A 21,011-nucleotide genomic window follows, 5' to 3' on the forward strand; every position below is an offset into this window, starting at 1 on the left:
TGATTTTTATTTTCTTTAAAGGAATCTAACTTAATTACAGGTATGAAAGCGGATTACGTGGTAATTTAAATGTATAAAGGTATACTATCAAAACCTGATCGAACCTGTCGCTGTCAACCATTGCCATTTAATTGAATGAATCGATCATAGGCTAAACTACACTTGACGAAAGTTTGTTTATATTAATGGCTGACAGTTGGCATACAAATATAAAACATATATAACAGTGATATGAAATAAAGTCGAAAGAAAGGATGAAATAATTGTATAGAATGATTATTCCGGGGGAGATGGAGAACCAAGCAGAAACCCCTCAACAGGTACGTGCTTAGTAGTGTATCAATTTACGAATTTTTTTCTTCAAAAGGTCATCATTCCGATCTAGCACGTTGTTGATTAGTAAATGTCATTATTCAATTAAAACAATGCGTTAATTACACGTTCCATTTAATGGTTAAACTTTAAATGCTTATGAAAAGAGACGAGCCACTGAATGATCTAATAAAAGATGTACGTTTTTGTTTAAATGTTTATATTTATATTTATAGCGTATATTTCAAAGATGTACAAATGAATGAATAAACAGAAAAATGAAAATATTTTTTTCTTCTGGCTATGTGCCATTGCATATTTGCACTTTTGTCGGGTTGTTGTCTCTTTAACATATTCCCCATTTCCATTCTCAATTTTATTCAAGTTGTATGAACTTTGTAATTAATTAAATCCGCAAACATAGAGAATTTTAATCCAGATCATGCTTTGTATGGCGCCAATATCATCATGTTTACTTCCAAGTTCTCGACCTAGTCTTAATTTTAATCCTCCTATATGATGAAATTTTAATATGTATTAAAAGTTTCATATTATTTTATCCCAAGATAAAAACAAATATCCGTCTGAGCTTTTGCTTATAATATTCGAGGAACAAATACACGACAATCAATGTTATTTTGTTTTTGTTTTTATACGTTAAAAAGTTTTACAAAAATATCCGTATCCTGGTTCGAGAAAAGAAATATAATTCATTCAATTTTCTTTTATATTTATTTAAGTGCATCAAACTTGTAAGCCACCACTACCATTAACATTAAAAGTATACTAACATTTGTATACACAAGGAAACATGCCTGCCTTTCAAAGTCATTTGGTAATTGTTTATTTGAGAGCATACATTAAAATTTTAACTTAAGTTACTACTTCATAAAATGTATATTATGTTTTTATTTTCTCATTTCTTTCATCCATGACTATTAATTGATTCAGTGTTCTTCCCAATTTTTCATATGAATATAGTTCTACTTTTTAATTACACACAAAATAATGTTTTATTTTATGTACGATAAATGTCGAACTTCACAATAAAAGGATAACAATTGTCAATATATAGGATTTAGGAATATTTGTTATAATGCGTCTCTCTTTATTATAGAATTTATTAGTATATTTACGTATTCACATAGTTGTAACTGTCAATGCTCTTTTCACACTCAAAAGACCCGTGCCTGAAAATGATCGGCAGACTTACAAAAGGGAAATTAATAAAACCATATGTCTAAAATAATCACGCTTTATTTTATCATTTATATGAACCAACAATTGTTTATATATCATCTTTATAGGTACATTTTCCCTTGGAATCAGTCCAAGAGGAAACAGAAGATGAAGAACAAGATAAAAACAACAATAAAAATGAACTTAGTCCAAGAGATGACCTTACTCAAGGTCCTACACGCGTCCCTTCTCAAAGGTCGCGAGCAATGTTAATACGCACACCGGCTAATGACTTCGAGGTTTCTGAATCTCAGCTTGAGTTAGAAAAAGACTTTTTAATTACTGAATTGAAAGATGATGGGGATTATGGAAGCGATATCAGTGAGAGTGAAGAGGAAGTGGACATTGTCTTGCCACAAGAAACAAACAAGCCCCAGTTAACAGAGGATGATTATGATACAGATTTAGAAGCTGATGGTAGGTTGAGTAAGAATATATGTTAGTGTACGAAATTACAAGTTAGGAATTTGTTTAGAATACCAACTGACCGTGGCCAAACATGACTATCCCAAACTGGTCTTATTTTTGCTGGACAAATTACAGATATATTTTGTCTGAACCACCTATGCACATACACCCTAACTATTGAAATAAACGTATACATAAGTACACGGAACCATGTTTTATAGATCTATTGATTGGTTGATTTTATGTTGCTTGACGTCCAGTGGCAAATATTTCAGGCATGTTCAGGACGACAAAGGTCTGTCTATATTGCGTGTGGTGTTTGGGTGGTATTTAATTTCTCTATTTTCAGAATACAAAATTATGCAATTCTTTTTTTTTTCATCAAAGAATTGTTTTATAGCAACCCAAAAGCCAATGCCTATTTGATATTCTTTTATTATTATTTATTTAAATATAAATGGAGGGACTTTGTGTCTCAATACTTTACTGTAATATTTGTTCTTATGAAACATAGTAATGTACGAGATATTTGTTCAATTTACATCTCAAGTCCATGAATAGAAACTTCGTGTTTTCTGGTTTAAAACATTTCTTAACAGATGGTCGATCCACAGACAAACTGACAGATATAAAGAAGGATTTAAAATCATTATTAATAACTGATAAGAAAAAAGATCAAATCCTTATATTTGAAAAGCCGAAGCTTTATAATTACAATCGATCCCATCGTACTGATGTCGGTACGATCTTTATGCTTTTTCTCCATGGAAACGTATTGCTAAAGCTCGTTTACTGGTCACTTGATTTGTGAAGAATTGATATAAAATATTTGATATATGTATTGATAAATTACATGTCTGAAAATGTTTTTGAAAAAGTTCTTGTAAACCAACATGACAATACAATGGAACATATTTGTATTTCACTTGCATAATAATTTTGTTGTTGTTTTGTATGAATAGATAGAACCTTACATTTTTTCCTGGCTTTATACAATCACACCACATCTTCCTATATCTACTAACTATGTGAAAATCCATACGGAAGAAAGCTAGATTTTTAAATTTAAATTTATGAATTATCTTTCACAAGAAAGAACTAACAAAGATCATATTTTCATTTCATGAATATTTTATAATGTTTAAATTGTATGGTTGTCAATATTAGTTCAGTTGAACAACAAGTCTTTTTAAAACCCACGAAATCATTACGAATTTGTCTTTTGAAGAGTTTTAATTTTAATGGTATTTGTATTTGTCTATTTTCAGAAGAGATTTTCTACCACGATACAACAGGGAAAAGTAATTACTTAAAGATCTGCCAACAATACGGACTTGTCCCTATATCGTATTTTGTTCGACATATAACAGACAATGAGATCACCATGCGATACCACGGACTAAGTCCAACAGCAGCTAAGGCTATTGCCCTCGTGTTGCGAGTAGGTACAATTATAACAATTGATTACCAATAATGAAAATCGACTCTGCATTTCCATTTTTTTTTAAAATAATGACCTAGTACGACAAAATATTTTAAGTAGTTTAAATAATTATGTTCAAACTAATTGGTATAGTGAAACGAGATCTATTATCAAAAAGAAAGAAAAAACACCACACGGAAGGCTTTCAATGTGTCACAGTAAAAATACGACACTGATTGAAATACTTAAAGTTAACAAAACACCTACATTGACCAAAATGATATCAAAATCTAGAAACAAAATACGCATTTAACAAAATTAAATCATTTTTATTTGCCTGTTCTGTTTTTTATTATGTTATCTGGTCAGTCTTTTCCTAACAAAACCTTCAACTCAAGATTTATATTGAAAATTACGATTTTTTTTTATTTAAGCTGTACTTTTTTTCCCTTCAAAGCCTGGTATGCTTTATATCTGTTCATCGTTGGTACGACCTCCCCCTCCCAATAAAAAAAACCAACAACAATAAAAAAACCAACATCAAACAATCCGAACTTGAGAGGGGGTAAATAACACTTGACTATACATATGTCATATTTCCTATATTGTAAAGCGGAAATTTCAAAATATATCAATATCATCTATTCTTGCATTTATACACAAGTTGAAGTAGTTGAAGTGATTCAGCACAAAGAAAATCCTTTTTCGTTCAAATAGACTAGGCTAGGCTACGAGGCAATACCAGCTATAGCTTAAATAAGTTCTTTTACTAGTATATATATTGCCACTTGAACATCCTTGCAAGTTTCTGGTGTTTTTCAGGATAATATATCTCTAGAAAAACTAAACTTGGACGGAAATTGGATACAAGCAGAAGGAGGTGAAGCTATTTCCAAGATGTTGGAAGAAAATGAATACATAACAGATCTGGTAATAACAATTATAATCTGCACAAAATAATGTTCATGATAAAATATTTAATTACTAAAAAAAATAATGAAGTCATTTTAAATATTCATTGTTTTAAAAAAAAAACTATTTCATATAACGTTTATATTCTTACTTTCTGTGAAATAAAGAAAACCTTTTGTATTTGACTATTTTCAAGAATTAATGAATCGTTTGCCTCTTGCTCATCACCTATCTGATGCTTGAGAATTTTGCACATGTACATTTTCTCTCGAATTTATTACATGACATGTTTGCCTCATTTACAACTTTTTACAATATTCTGTATTTTCTCTCTCAATGTGACTGATTATTTCTAACCTACATATTTTGTCAACGTTTAAAGCAAAATGTTAATCTTTTATAATCGTTATAGCAAATTAAAAATAACTGCTCTTTTACAGAGTTTGGCAGACAACAAACTAGGGTCCGAAGGAGCACAAAGTATTTGTCGTATGCTGAACGTGAATGCAGGTCTTCGAAAAATTAATTTGTCTGGTATGTAATTCAATTTTTTATTTATATAATTTGGAAACATAGACATTTTCGGTCAAAAGTGATATAACTTTGCATGTTATACATCCAGTAAAAAAAAGTACCAGTGAACGCAGTTCCAACACCCGTGGTTCCAAATCATACCATCCTTAATATAACTTTATGTGTTTTATAATGAAATTTCCATTTCAAAGAAATTGCTAACGTTTATTTTCCTGTCATTAGTAATTTTAGAATCGTTACTTATTACATGTATACAACTTTCGCTCAAACACGTATATACTTTATTTTTACTTTCAGGAAATGGTTTTATTGATTCCGATGCCAAGTTTTTAGTGAACACGTTAGAAGTAAGTATGAACTGCTCTATAGTTACAAGCATATTATTTCTACTAGTGTATTCATGTATCATAACTTATTTTAGATAAAGTAGACAATGCTTTGAAAGCATACGAATTCACTTTGAAATTATTTGTTTTCAATTCTAAGGTAAACTCAATTTGTATAATGACTCGAAGTTCATATTTAAAGCATTAATATAATTCATTTGTCTGAAATTAAATTCACCAATAATTGGTGAGTTACATTTGGAAAATTTATAAATTGTGCCAACATAGATTGTTTTATTTCTTTTTTTCTATTTGTATTTACTGTAGTAAGAAGTTACATAAAAATTGATTCCTTGAATTGCCTAATCATATCGAAGGAAGTGAAAGCAAAAACCAACTTAAAATGAAATACGAAATTTAACATAAAACTAATACAGTACAATACCATACATAAATATGAGTATGCTGCTATGACTACATTGTTATGACTTTTTTTTCTGTTTTTCAGAATAATAAATATTTGAAAGATTTAAATTTAAGTCATAATTTATTTGGTGAAGAAGGCGGAGAGATATTAGGAGCTGCTATAGGTATTTCTTTTAATATTTTCTGATATTAGTGATGTCTCATTTATCGATTTACGAGATTGAAACACCGGTAAACTTATATCACCTTAACTGGCTTAACAACTTACATAAACACGTTTTCAACTTAATCAAAGTATCACACACGATCATATGTCGTTAGAAAACCAGTGCGTTTTATTTCATGTTAGTTCAGTTGGCAACGCATGTTATTTTGATAAAACAGACATACACGCTGCTTTCAAGCACATATCAACTGTTAGAATATAGTACGTACATATATTTGAGCCCTTATTATTGTCAATAACCCCCATTGAAATACGTTTATCTGGTTTGTGCGAGATGCAAATTGTTTTTATAAATTAAGAAAATATTTTAACTTTATGACCCCTTCTGTTGAAACTAAAATAATCATAGACATACATGATGAGATGTCGCAAACATAAGTCAACTTCTACGGAAGGTAGACTGGCAATTCTAGATGCAAACAAAAACATTTCTTGTTTTAATAAATTAAACAATCATCTGTTGTATAGTATTTTCCGAATTCATTCAATTAAATCATTAAAATTAATTTACTTTCATTCTAAACAGGTGCCAACGATATATTAGATGTTATTGATTTAAGCTGGAACCATCTTCGACAAAAGGGGGCTATTGCAGTTGCCAATGGAATAAAGGTATGTTTAGTTCTTAACGATAATTATTTATTTTTATGAGATGTGGAAAAAAACACCGTTATATTATTGAAATACAAATTTTGAAAGGGGATAAATCATACGCGTTCGCCAATACTTTTGTTAATGAAGGCTGATTCTACTCTTTTACAGGAGAATGTTGGACTGAAACGAATCAACCTTAGTTGGAATGGCTTTGGGTCTGAGGGAGGATGTGCGATTGCAGATGCTCTGGCAACAAATAATTCACTTTTGGAGATTGACATTAGTGGTAATCGTCTAACCGCTGAGGCAGCTATCAGGATAGCTAAATCGATCTTCTCTAACGACAACTTACGCATACTAAGGGTAAGTGAGTGTTTTTTTGTTTTTTTTGTTAATCCAAGAAAATACTATCCGGTCATGTTTGATCAATCGATATATACTTTTTATATTCTAAAAGATTGGTTTAACGACGTGCAAATTGTTAAATGCTTTTGGGAAAATCAGAATGCATGTAATGTATTATGCAAACTACTTCAAAGAGTGTCTAATCACGCAAGTAAATAATGATTTAATAACTTTAAATTGATTTTTGTAATTATGGTAATGCATTATTGATTAAATAACTTTAAGATGTAATTAGTTCACATCCTATTTCTAAAGAGTGGACGATAAAACACTTCCGGTTTGCAAGGTTTTGGAAATTAAATTTCCTATAATTACTCATATAACAGTTGTTACAATGAGTTAATCGAATTGTCCCAGGCAATCTTATTATTCCTTTACCTTTACTGGTTCCAAGATTCTTCTTGAAGACAGGTAGTAACAAATAAATAAAAAAAAAGAAGCAGAAAATCATGCAGCACTGACGACTCAGTGTATATATAGTGCCGGAGTTTTGTAAATGTTTCGAATTAGATTCAAAGTCCAACCTGATTTACATATGGTGTATGTCTTTCTTGGTGTTTATTGGTATTATATAGGTATTAGAATATTTGCACATGCTCAAAATCACTATTTTTTCTTCTTACAAAGATATTTTCAGTGAAGGCTCGATCTGTTTAATAATGTTCACAGAACTAAGTGTGCCTTATTCTTTCTACGAATCTGACCTTGAGTATATCAGTATTAGGTATATACATAAGACTTTCCGGCAAGTAAGATGTTAAGCGAGCTATAAACTCAGGTTTAATCTATTCTGCACAGGGAAATGAGTGCACCAAGTCAGGAATATGACGGTTGTTTTCCATTCGTTTGACGTTTTTGAGCTTTTGATATTGCTATTTGATAAGGGACTTTCCGTTTTGAATTTTTATTGGAGCTTGATATCTTTTTTTCGTCTAAAGCACATACAAAAGAGTGACGAAAGATACCAAAGGGACAGTCAAACTCATAAATCGAAAATAAATTGACAACGCCATGGCTTAAAATGAAAAAGACAAACAGACAAACAATAGTACACTTGACACAGCATAGAAAACTTAAGAATAAGCAACACGAACCGGTACCCCACCAAAAGCTTATCGATTTTAAAAACAATCTATGCATTGGTTTTTGGAAATTTAATGAACTTAAGACAAAGTTGACGATCCTTCTCAGATATAAATGTTGAAATAATTCATCCATCTCCAATAATATTTTAGAATGAAAGACGCAATTAGTTTTAAAATATTTATTTATAGTGGATTGGGAAACAAGTTTTGCAACTTATATTAATCCCTTTCCGCTTTGCGGGTACGAGTGCTGCCTTGTAGCGGCATTAACCTACTCTTTTTCGAAATCTACAAGGGTCTCTTTAACGTGCAAGAGATATGGCTCTCTCCTAACACCGGTCAGCCATTTATCCTTCCGACGGACTATCATCGTTTCCTATATTCTAAAAGATTGGTTTAACGACGTGTTGTTTATTCTTTAGTTTTCTATGTTGTGTCATGTGTACTATTGTTTTTCCGTTTGTCTTTTTCATTTTTAGCCATGGCGTTGTCAGTTTGTTTTAGATTTACGAGTTTGACTGTCCCTTTGGTATCTTTCGTCCCTCTTTTCCTAAAGACCGTACTCGCAAATGGTGTCAAGGGAGAGCCGAAAATTGAGTTCCTGAAATATTCATCTCGAACGGGAGTCGAACCAGGAACCTTTGTGTTATTGTTCTTCGGCTTTTAATATAACATTCCACAGTTGTAAGCACAATCCTATGAAAATCTGTGACGTATGGCATTTTTACTGTTACTTATTTGTAAAGCTTAGCGCACTAGCCTTCCCATTTTATATCATATAATATTAAATTAAATTATCCTTCTCATGTGTATATACAGACTATAAACGTGTAAATGCATTGACAAATTCAGTCCATATTCACTAGAAAAGGGATTATGATATGTTTTTAGATGTCATATTTTCTTCATAGCCTGTACGTTTACTAAAGCTTTCCTTATATATCTATATCAACTAAATATATGAGGGTGAAAATATGAAGATTTCAACAGTGTATAATATTCTACAATTCTACTGAGTTTCACTTTATCAATTGGCGTTAATCAGATTTTAAAATCAGATAAAGACAAAAACTTGGTATTATATAGGTATTAGAATATTTGCACATGCTCAAAATCACTATTTTTTCTTCTTACAAAGATATTTTCAGTGAAGGCTCGATCTGTTTGCTAATGTTCACAGAACTAAGTATGCTTTATTCCTTCTACGAAATCTGACCTTGAGAATATCAGTATTAGGTATATACATAAGACTTTCCGACAAGTAAGATGTTAAGCGAGCTATAAACTCAGGTTTAATCTATTCTGTACAGGGAAATGAGTGCACCAAGTCAGGAATATGACGGTTGTTTTCCATTCGTTTGACGTTTTAGAGCTTTTGATATTGCTATTTGATAAGGGACTTTCCGTTTTGAATTTTTATTGGAGCTTGATATCTTTTTTTCGTCTAAAGCACATACAAAAGAGTGACGAAAGATACCAAAGGGACAGTCAAACTCATAAATCGAAAATAAATTGACAACGCCATGGCTTAAAATGAAAAAGACAAACAGACAAACAATAGTACACTTGACACAGCATAGAAAACTAAAAAATAGGCAACACGAACCGATACCCCACCAAAAGCTTATCGATTTTAAAAACAATCTATGCATTGGTTTTTGGAAAATTAATGAACTTAAGACAAAGTTGATGATCCTTCTCAGATATAAATGTTGAAATAATTCATCCATCTCCAATAATATTTTAGAATGAAAGACGCAATTAGCTTAAACATATTTATTTATAGTGGATTGGGAAACGAGTTTTGCAACTTATATTAACCCCTTTCCGCTTTGCGGGTACGAGTGCTGCCTTATAGCGGCATTTACCTACTCTTTTTCGAAATCTACAAGGGTCTCTTTAACGTGCAAGAGATGTGGCTCTCTCCTAACACGGGTCAGTCATTTATCCTTCCGACGGACTATCATCGTTTCATAAAGACCATACTCGCAAATGGTGTCAAGGGAGAGCCGAAAATTGAGTTCCTGAAATTTTCATCTCGAACGGGAGTCGAACCAGGAACCTTTGTGTTATTGTTCTTCGGCTTTTAATATAACATTCCACAGTTGTAAGCACAATCCTATGAAAATCTGTGACGTATGGCATTTTTACTGTTACTTATTTGTAAAGCTTAGCGCACTAGCCTTCCCATTTTATATCATATAATATTAAATTAAATTATCCTTCTCATGTGTATATACAGACTATAAACGTGTAAATGCATTGACAAATTCAGTCCATATTCACTAGAAAAGGGATTATGATATGTTTTTAGATGTCATATTTTCTTCATAGCCTGTACGTTTACTAAAGCTTTCCTTATATATCTATATCAACTAAATATATGAGGGTGAAAATATGAAGATTTCAACAGTGTATAATATTCTACAATTTTACTGAGTTTCACTTTATCAATTGGCGTTAATCAGATTTTAAAATCAGATAAAGACAAAAACTGCACACATTTAAAGACATTAATATAGCTTTTGGTAATATGTATACCAGTATTTTAATTATTTCGTTACAGATGGGAAATAACCTATTAACTACCGCAGGAGCTATTGCGTTGGCTAAAGTAATCAATGAATCTGAAAGTACTGAAATGGAAGAACTGGACTTGACAGTATGTAACCTTAAGCTTTGGTTTTATAAATAAAATGTAGAATTTGAAATGTTATATTAGGGCTAACTGATTAGGAAGTTACAAATCAAGGTAACAAACAGGAACTTAGGAAAGTGCATGTACTTCAAAAGGAGTGTGATTGGGTGCATCGATAGGATAAGCGTGTCCTGTCATGAGAATTAACACTAGTAAAAATGTCACATTCGAGAATGTGAGTATAGTGTGTGCATGCACAAGCGTAACGTTTTAACTAAAACTGTGTAATGCAATGTTATCACTCACTGACGTGTACAAGAAAAAGTTAACCAGTAGAAGTCTACACTAAGTACCCATTGGAATACCGACTGGTTGCTGAAAGCCCGTTCCATCTAACTCAACAAATATGCTGACAATGGAAAGTCCGTCATTTTGATGATTCTATCTTTGGTGTACTTGTTGTGTAATCTTAGTGGTTCCTCCAAAATATTTTTATATACCTAACACATGGAATTCTATTTACTTGAAACATTTTTTGTTTAAGAGATGATGTAGTCTTTTTTTCAATTGAGCATTGGCAATACTAGTGTAAAGCGTATAAATATTTAAGGTCTTGTTATTACTAAAATTTGTTTAAAAGCACTTCATATATCTATTTTACATAAGAGGGAAACTGTTGAAATTTAGATATTCAATAGAAAAAAAAACAAAAATACTGAACTCAGAGGAAAATCAAATCGGAAATTCCATATTCATAGCAAAATTAATTGACAAAACACATCAAAACCGAATGGAACAACTGTCATATTCCTGACTTGGTACAGGCATTTTCAAATGTAAAAATGCAATGATTACACTTAGAGAGTTATTTTACTATGCATATTCACAATATCTTGTTTTTCTATTGTGGCAACAGTATCTAAAACGTGATATTGTTACAGGAACCTTTGTGACATCATATATTAATGGAAGTTACAATTACAAAACACCTTCTATCTTGATGTACTGCTCAATTGCCAAACATATCACATATAACAAATACTCGTGAACGTTTACTATATTCAGGATATTAAAAAAAGCCGGAAAGTGTAGCAAAATTTAAGCAATGAGAAAACAAATGACATAAACGTCATTAAAGCATGAGAGGCTATTTGCCCTCATGATACTTATTCTATGTATCACTAAGTATTTGTGTTTGCTCTGTGTGGCAAGCTATACTAAATATTAAGCTGTATTTTGAGGACGTAAAGTTGATGAGTTTCATTGGTTTGGTTTGTAACCCTAATTAGTTTTCTCTCGATCGATTTATGAATTTTGAACTCCGGTATGCCTTTTATTAGCTACAAACTACAAAACATAAGCTCTATGGTAGATATTTTAACCGGATACCTACCAACACATACACCAAAGTTAAAGCACAAGCCTGCAAGCAAGGTGAAAATAGAGAAGCACACATAAAAGTAAGCACAGCACAAGCCTAACAAAGAAAATAAGACGAACTCTAAATCAATCGGAATCTACACATATCGTTAATGACAACAAATACGAAAAAGAGACGAAGTTGTTAGCCTAATGTCAGTTTTAATTTTGGTCCATCGTATCGATAACGGATCTGCTTACCCTTCCGGAGCACCTGAGATCACCCCTAGTTTTTGGTGGGGTTCGTGTTGTTTATTCTTTAGTTTTCTATGTTGTGTCATGTGTGCTATTGTTTTTCTGTTTGTCTTTTTCATTTTTAGCCATGGCGTTGTCAGTTTGTTTTAGATTTATGAGTTTGACTGTCCCTTTGGTATCTTTCGTCCCTCTTTTACATACACTCACAAATGGTAAATCATTTTTGCAATATGCTCACTAAAGACTACTTACTGCTTAAATACTGGTATGATATTGTCAAAAAACAACATTTTAAGTTCATAATTTTCTTAACTTTAGGATGTACCAGTTGAGTACGAGTTCCTGAGGATTTGTGAAGATATAAAGATGAAGAAACCAGATTTTAAAGTTTCGTTTGGACCTGTTTTAAGAACTGGAAATACATCGGATGATCTAGGCAAAATGGGTATTGATCCTAAGAAGAAAGTGGCTCCCATATTAGTGTTACAAGAACATATAGTTGTGAATGACATGCGTTTGTTAGACATTTTAAAGAGATATGACTCTGATCAAACATTATTAGTTACACCGGAAGATTTCATGGCAGCAATAGAGGTATGTTACTAGTACTTAAAAATATATACATTGTTTCGGAATGAAAATATGTGATAACAGAAGAACATTCGAGGATCGGATTTTTTAAAAATTTTGTCAAGTATTTTGTCGAGTCTTTCTGAAGCTTATATATAGCTGGTATCTGATACAATGTACGTTTCTTTGTTTTTATACTGCAACGTTTTTGCCTAATTAATGATGAAACGGTGAAAATTGTCATCTTTAGACTTAAAGTGGATGATGTGAAAATCATTTGGTCTTCTTACTAGAAAGACGGTCATAAAAATTATTCGGTGACATATTCAATTTGACAAAGTAGAAGATAAATAAACACCTATGAGGGCGATTGACCGAATGAGCGTATCTAATTCAATCCAAGATATATGTGTTAAAGGCCACAATTCAGGGGAGGAGATTTTCTGAAGTTTGATCTTAATATATTGCAAACCATGATAAATGCAAGGTATCCAGTTATATTGAAAAATTATTAAATTACATCTGGATATAAGTAACTGTAGTATTATACGGTAGACACTAATGTTTACACAGTCATCTCAAATGGTATTTTTGTAGCATAAAAAATACAATAATAAGATAAATAACAATGCAAATTCGTATAGTACATTGTCAAGCTGATAAATTTAAATACATTGAAAATATGAAAATGTAATCAAGATAAGAACTTTTAAGAAGTGATAAAAACTATTTACTTTGAGATTAAATGCTTGATACCTGGTATGCACTTCAAGATATATTGTTTTGGTTATAATCAAGTTCAAAAGTGATAAAACCGAACAGTATTATATCGACAATCTTGACGTTTGGAAAACAGTATGCGATATTTTAAACCTTTAATAAGTAGATAATAAACGTATACCTCCTTTACAATTTTACAGGAACTTGCAGTACCATATGATAAGCCAAAAGTACAACAAGCTGTTTTTAAACTAGCAGATGACCAATCGGGGAGAATTTATTTCGGGTGTGTATTAATCGAAGAATATGCGATACTCCAATATTGAACATTAATCTAATGCATTGCCTGTCTTGTGAAGTATAATATATTCATTTGCGTTGGATTATATCATTATGTAAAATCCAGATTTTCGAACAGATGTCCTGCCAAAAAACTCCATGCTACTTAAACCATACATTTTTCTTTTTTCAAGAAAGAATTTCTTCGTGATGTTTTATCACGTTTTTGAAGAAGAAATCTTTAAAAATTTCAATGTCCGTATCCAAAAGACGGGCGCAAGATACCATAAACATAAATGTATTTTAGACTTGTGAATACAAACAACCACTCGAGGGGAAATTTTGATGTATATATATATATATATATTATTTTTTTTTAAAATATTATTGAACTTTTCTTATTAATTTATGTATATTTTAGTGATACGTCTTTTATTTTGGTAATATCTTTTTTGTATTGGTATCTGGTCAATATGAAATATGCACCTTTTGGTGACTTTTAAAGCACAATTAAACGCATATTTAATTACACATGTAAAACCAGTATAAACACAATGGGAAAGGAAGCACACCTATAGTTATACACCCACATTCAAACGTTAAAATATTCACATATTTGGCAATGCGTGCACGCAAAAGGTTTTAGCTTGTAAGGTGATATTTGTTGTGTTTGTCTAAAGATGCATACATAAAATTATATACAGACAAGGATAAATTGTTATCAAAGGTACCACTGAGAGTTAGAACTTAATACGCCAGACGCGTGTTTCATCTACATATGACTCATCAGTGACGCTCAGGTCAAAATGATTATAAAGCCAAACAAGTACAAAGTTGAGGAGCATTGAGGACCCAAGATTCCCAAATACGGCTAACAACAATTCTTACTTACATTCCATCTTTGTGTGATGTCATGATTGCTTCAATTTTATGTCAGACCGAGGGTCTGACTGCTCTGAACACCAACACATCTGAAAATGGACAATGATGCATATTGCTTTTACGAAAACAACTGTCAATACGAAACAAAGCAGTTAAAACTAAATAGCATTGTTAATATTATTCTGCCAGTAGTAAATACATACTCCGGCAGAGTATATCAAGCCTCAGTATCTGTCTGTTCCTTATAAAAACGAAATCATGATTACGTTCCTTGCTGATAAAGTAACATTGAGCAGACTATTATAAAATTGTCATTACACATTAAACTACTATAATCTGTATTTTGAAGATATGCTGATATCATTTTTTTTTTAATTTAAATTTCAGAGACTTCTTGAAGCAACAAGGGAATCAAAAGCCTGAGAGTTAACAGCACAATAAATAAGCTCATATTGACTGCTCACTTATAATATAAACTGGCTCAAAAAAGACTTGGACACACTAGAATCACTATATGTAATATTCATGACAAATTTTATGTTTATCTGTAATGTCAAATGATTGAAATCAGCCAAAATGTGGATTATATTTTTCAGTGACAATGAGATATCATTAGTTACTTTAAAAAATTGATTTACGCTAAAAGAGGCATTTATTTATTTTTATGTATGATCAAATGCATTTGCTTAATGTTCGAACGTCCCGTATTGTCATAAATTTAAATTTGTTTTTAGAAAATGTTGTGTATTGAGTTTTATGATCTGTGATGCAAAATATTCCGTCCTTATGCAAGTGCTGTTATATTACATTGAAATAAAATATAGTTATTGTTATTTGTCTACATTTTTATCGTAATATGTACATGAATATATACTAAAACCCTACAAAGACTATAATGTGGGTGTCAATTGTTAATATAAAACTTTATGAAAAAAAAGGATTATTCCAAATACCATGCATTGGTTAATTTTTCATTTTATTGTACGAACATTCCTGCAGCACCTGCATGTATCTAGTATAAAATCCTAGTTTATAACATATTCGATAGAAGGTTGTTGCATTGAAATTATTGAACTAAGAGTGCCAGGTGGAAAGTTAGAGTCTTCCGTAAGAAGGTTCAGTAAAGGACGCCATCAGGATTTGCTTGAATACCGTTCGGAATAACTGCCACATGTAAACCGTGACGTGCTTAACTGATCGACAATCTCGCCTCATATTCCTTTATAATTAATCACGAGCAACATGATGTGTACTACAACATTGTATTTCTTTTTGTAGTGGGGTTATGAGTTTCTCTTTGACTTATGAGTTTTTGATTTCCACATGTTATCTTTCGTCTCACCTTAACCAAATTATCAAGTGAGCTTTTAATACTCAGCATCGTTATGCGTCCGTCGACGTCGTTCTCCTGTATTTTTGAATATCAAAAAATATTCTCCTCTCAAACTAGTTAAATAATTTGAATCAAACATAGCCCAAATCATCGCTTGTTATCTTATTTAAGAAAATGTGTATGAATATAAAATGACAACTTGAAACCCGCTATTAAAATAAATAGAAAATCTGACATGAGAAGAAATGCCAGAATGTTGAGACTGACTTAAATATTATCCGCTACTCCAAAACTGTCAGACAACTTCCTGTAGAAGTTATCACATCCAAAATGGCGATTTTTACCATATTTTTTTTTTTTTTTTTTTTTTTTTTTTTTATTAACCAATCATGGTGCCCAAAATTTGAGCTATACAATCAAATGAATGAATAACAAAATAAAGCACAGAAAATGATTAGAATGATTAAAGTACATTTAGACAACAAAAAACAAAAAAAACCACCACAAGAATACACATTTTCACTAATTAACCTGATATAAACCAAGTTATTGACAAAACATAGTTGTAATGGGTGCCACTGTGACCTGGAGAAATTACATAATTCTTTATAGTACTAGGTCTATGATCAATTTTATTTCCTTTATATATCTATATATATTTTTCTTCTATTTTTTTTTCTCTTTCAAACAACAATATTTTCTATAATTTTCTTTCGTTCTTCAAAAAGGGAGTGCAATAAATTAGATAAGTTTGAAGTTACAAACAAATCTTCAGATGAAAGAATCCAAACAAATTTCATTTCATCAGATAATCTTGAAAAAATTTTGAATTTTGAATTTAAATTAGATAGACGTTGAGATCGAGTATCTTTTAGAACAGGACATTTTAAAAGAAAATGTAGTTCGTCTTCAACTGCGTTCTTACATAGCTTACACTTTCTGTCTTCAGCTTTAATCCCAATATACCTCCCTCTTCATGACAGCTAGTTCTAAATCTTGTGATTATTTGCCTGTCTCTTTTAAACTATCAGTTGACTCCTTATAGGAGTTATTGTCCCTAAATGAATAGTTTTACCCATTTTTAATGAAAACTTAAAAAGATTAAGAAATTTGTAAAATCAAAAAATAATGAGCAAGACAAGCATCTACAACTTGATATAATTCTACATTACCGAAATGGTCAATTCAAAATTGCTCGTTAGTATAAGAGTAGCTGGTCTTAAATAACGAGTCAAGTTAACCCTATTAGAAGACAAAAAGAAATTGTAATCATAAAAAAATACCAGCTATACAGGATCTACAAATAATTTAACATAGCAGAAAATGTAAGTTAGTCATTGCCTTTGAAAGATGAATCTCTCCTCTATTTTTGTATTTTGGAACAAAATTTTAGCAGATAGAAAGATACCAACAAAAAACAACAAAAAAAACAGCCATTCCGTATCAACAAAAAAAAAGTCTTTATTTGTTCTTGTCTTCAATGTTAAAAATGCACATATATCCAGGAAATCGACACTGCCCCTTAATCTTTAATCTATCGTGGAGAAAATCTCCATAAGTATTTTGTTTGCTCTTAAGCTTGCATATGATCGAGTCTCAAAATCTGCAACACTGAAAACTAGGAACAGGTGCTTGAGAAAACGGAGCGATGGAAAAGTCTGCTTCTGTTGATATAAATAGATTATGATTATGTAAGTGTTCCTTCCTGCTTCCGTGCATGACATTATTTCAATTTTGGTAATAACAATTCTCAAAAAAAAGCCAGTTATTTTGATTTAATACTTTTATTAATACAGTTGATCGCCTTTTCTCTGCTTCGAAATCTCCAACCCGTGACAAACATATATTATATACTAGATTATATAGGCATGGTTATATATGGATAAATTTATTAAACTACATGCATTGCTTGTAGTGTTATGTTGTATAAATGCTTTATTTATATAAATTGCTTGTTTTATCATCTCACATCAATAAAACAATTGTAGACGCTTCATGTATGTAAATTCGATTATATATAACTTTTTATGTAAAATTACATAATATTGAGCATATAAACTTTAATTTAAATGTGTAGCACTATTACCAAATGGGAAACACATCATTATAAGATTCACACGACGATACCATTTTTTTCAATTTTGATTGAAATTCAGATCACAGCTCGCATGCTCTTGTCATATAAGGACAACAGAATCAGAAATCTGTATTTCAATTAAATTCTTTATATTTTTGTTGTTGTTATTGTTTGTTTTGCCACAATTATCTTGTTTACTTATATGACAATGAAGATTTATTATAAAAAGAAATGATGATCCAATCGTGTGTAATGACAAAAATACGTTGATATGAACTATATAGGACTGGAAATTTTTGTCCAGACAAAACAATACTAATTGTTGTTGTCATGCAGCGTCAGCTAGGATTAGTTTTTTTTTAACAAAGCTATATATTAATCAAACCTTCATGGAATTTAGTAAGATATGGACAGAAGCTTAAAATGAAATATAACTATATCTTTTGAATCTTTTTCCCCTTCATTTTTGACGTATTTTGCTGATAAGTGGACTTAGCTTTCTTACAGTTAAAGGCTTTCATGTTTAGGCTATGTATGTAAATTTATGGATATTCATTTGTAGTTCACCGAATTTTGAGGGAACGACCATCAAGTTAACTTCACAAAAAGGGGGAATTGGCTTAGTCCAAAAACATATTCGGATGAAATTTTGATGAAAAACAATATTGTGCAGATAAAAAAAAAATATTCTGAACCCAGATATTATTGTTATATCCGGAAAGGAAGAAAAAGATTGATAGCGTCCAAACTGATTTAAAAAAAAATATCCATATTTATCTCATTATTGATTAAAATTTCCCATGCTCTGTACGTGTTTCCAGGTTTGAAATTTCGTACTCAGACAGGCCGCTGAGAAACCCATACCCCCTTTTTAGCTCACCTGACCCGAAAGGCCAAGTGAACTTTTCTCATCACTTGGCGTCCATCGTCGGCGTAAACTTTTTTACATTTAGAACTTCTTCTAGAGAACCACTGAATGGAAAAAAACCAAACATGGCATGCATGTTCCTTATGAGTAGCTGACCAAGTGTTGTTAATTTGTAGCCGATCCATCACCCAAGATGATCGCCAGCGGGGGACTTAGTTTAAAATAGGACCCTATGGGAAATGCATATAAATGACTTATTTCAGAGAACCACTGAATGGAAAGAAATCAAACATGGCATGAACGTTCCTTATGAGGCGCTGACCAAGTGTTGTTACTTTGTAGCCGATCCATCATCCAAGATGACCGCCCGCCGGGGATTTAGTTTAACATAGGACCCTATGGGGAATGTATACAAATGACTTCTTTTAGAGAACCACTGAATGGAATGAAACGTGGCATGAATGTTCCTTATGAGGTGATGAACAAAGTGTTGTCACTTTGTAGCCGATTCATTATCCAAGATGGCGGCCAGAGGGGGTCTTAGTTTAACATAGGACCGGCCTATGGGAAATGCATGTATATGACTTCTTTTAGAGAACCACTGAATGAAATGAAACCAAACATGGCATGAATGTTCCTTATGAGGTGCTGACCAAGTGTTGTTACTATGAAGCCGATCCATTATCCAAGATGGCCGCCGGCGGGGGACTTAGTTTAACACGGGACCCTATGGGAAAAGCATACAAATGACTTCTTTTAGAGAACCTCTGAATGGAATGAAACCAAACATGGAATTAATGTTCCTTATGAGGTGCTGACCAAGTGTTGTAACTTTGTAGCTGATCCATTATCCAAGATGGCCGCCGGCTGGGGACTTAGTTTAACATAATAGGACCCTATGGGAAATACACTCAATTTTCTTCTTTTAGAGAGCCATGTGCTGAATGGAATGAAACCAAACATATATAGCATAAATGTTCCTGATGAGATGCTGACCAAGTGTTGTTACTTTGTAGCCGATCCACGATGTATGTATTATTAATCAGTATGGATCTAGTCATTTGTGTTCAAGAAAAATAAGAAGTGCCCCAAGCGCGTGTGGAATAATTTTGATTAATCTATTTAGCCATGTTTTAGCTAAATGAAATGCGAATTCAGCATTTGAAACCCTAGGAAATTTCGTCTGATTGTTGTCATAATGTTTATGGTCTACCCAAGGATCACTATACAAATCCTTGGTCTACCGTAGACAATTCGATTTTGAAATCTTTCCCGTATTCAAACCGGAACTGTCACGCAATATTCGTAAACAAAAAATTAGGTGCTTCAAAATGATTGGGACGTTAGTTAAAATTCGAGATTTCTGCTCTTTCTGGTATCTGCAGTACACTTTAATTACTTCTTTGTACATGTTAGAACCATTAGAGAGAATTGTCTTCAGTATCCTTTGTTTTATAATCTAATATTTGAACTGAGGTAGATCTTGTAACGTATTTACATAATATGTCATGATCAGATGATGTCTATGCCTATGGACTGCACCTTACGTTTGAGGTACACTGTAAAGTGTCTGCCGAATGATTAACTAGACTTCTTTGTTCTTTGCTCTATTACGATATTTCCTCAATATGTTAACTTTTAATGATTCTCAAACTCAAATTATTGTACAAGAAAGTGTCCATCCCCCTTTTTTATGCATATACGAAAAAGAAGATGTGGAATGATTGCCAATGAGACAACTCTCCACAAGACACAATATGACACAGAAATTAACAATGATAGTTCACCAAATGACCTTCAACAATGTGCAAATGCCATTTTGCAGTGTCAGCTATAATTGGTATTGATATTACATGACATGTGTTAAACAATACAAACCAGAAAACTTATGGCCTAATTTATTTATAAAAATTGAACAACAACAAATCTGTAACATCAACAAAAAGAAAACAACTGAATTTGAGCTAATGACTTTGAACAGGCACATACATACAGTATGTGGCTTTATTTTTCAATTGTATAAAAAAAAAGCTACACCTACCAAAATATCATTGATCTACATGTACATGTATATAGATAAATCATATAAAATAAGAACATTTCATATTGTAAACTGATATCTTGTTCTTCAGTTCTTTGT

At 31.7% G+C, this 21,011-nt stretch overlaps 1 protein-coding gene across 1 annotated transcript; it reads left to right on the plus strand.

Annotated features, from left to right (window-relative positions):
- Positions 1-43: 43 nt before the first annotated feature.
- Positions 44-15,426, plus strand: LOC134710425 (leucine-rich repeat-containing protein 74B-like). The gene is made up of 13 exons (XM_063570784.1): positions 44-320; positions 1,620-1,968; positions 3,228-3,400; positions 4,205-4,312; positions 4,735-4,828; positions 5,126-5,175; positions 5,663-5,744; positions 6,333-6,418; positions 6,569-6,763; positions 10,457-10,552; positions 12,461-12,736; positions 13,633-13,718; positions 14,981-15,426. The coding sequence occupies exons 1-13, from the start codon at positions 273-275 to the stop codon at positions 15,021-15,023; spliced, it is 1,686 nt and encodes a 561-aa protein (XP_063426854.1). The 5' UTR covers positions 44-272; the 3' UTR covers positions 15,024-15,426.
- The last annotated feature ends 5,585 nt before the right edge of the window (positions 15,427-21,011 follow it).

This window comes from Mytilus trossulus, chromosome 3 (genome assembly GCF_036588685.1).
Source record: "Mytilus trossulus isolate FHL-02 chromosome 3, PNRI_Mtr1.1.1.hap1, whole genome shotgun sequence".
NCBI classification, from domain to species: Eukaryota; Metazoa; Mollusca; class Bivalvia; order Mytilida; family Mytilidae; genus Mytilus; species Mytilus trossulus.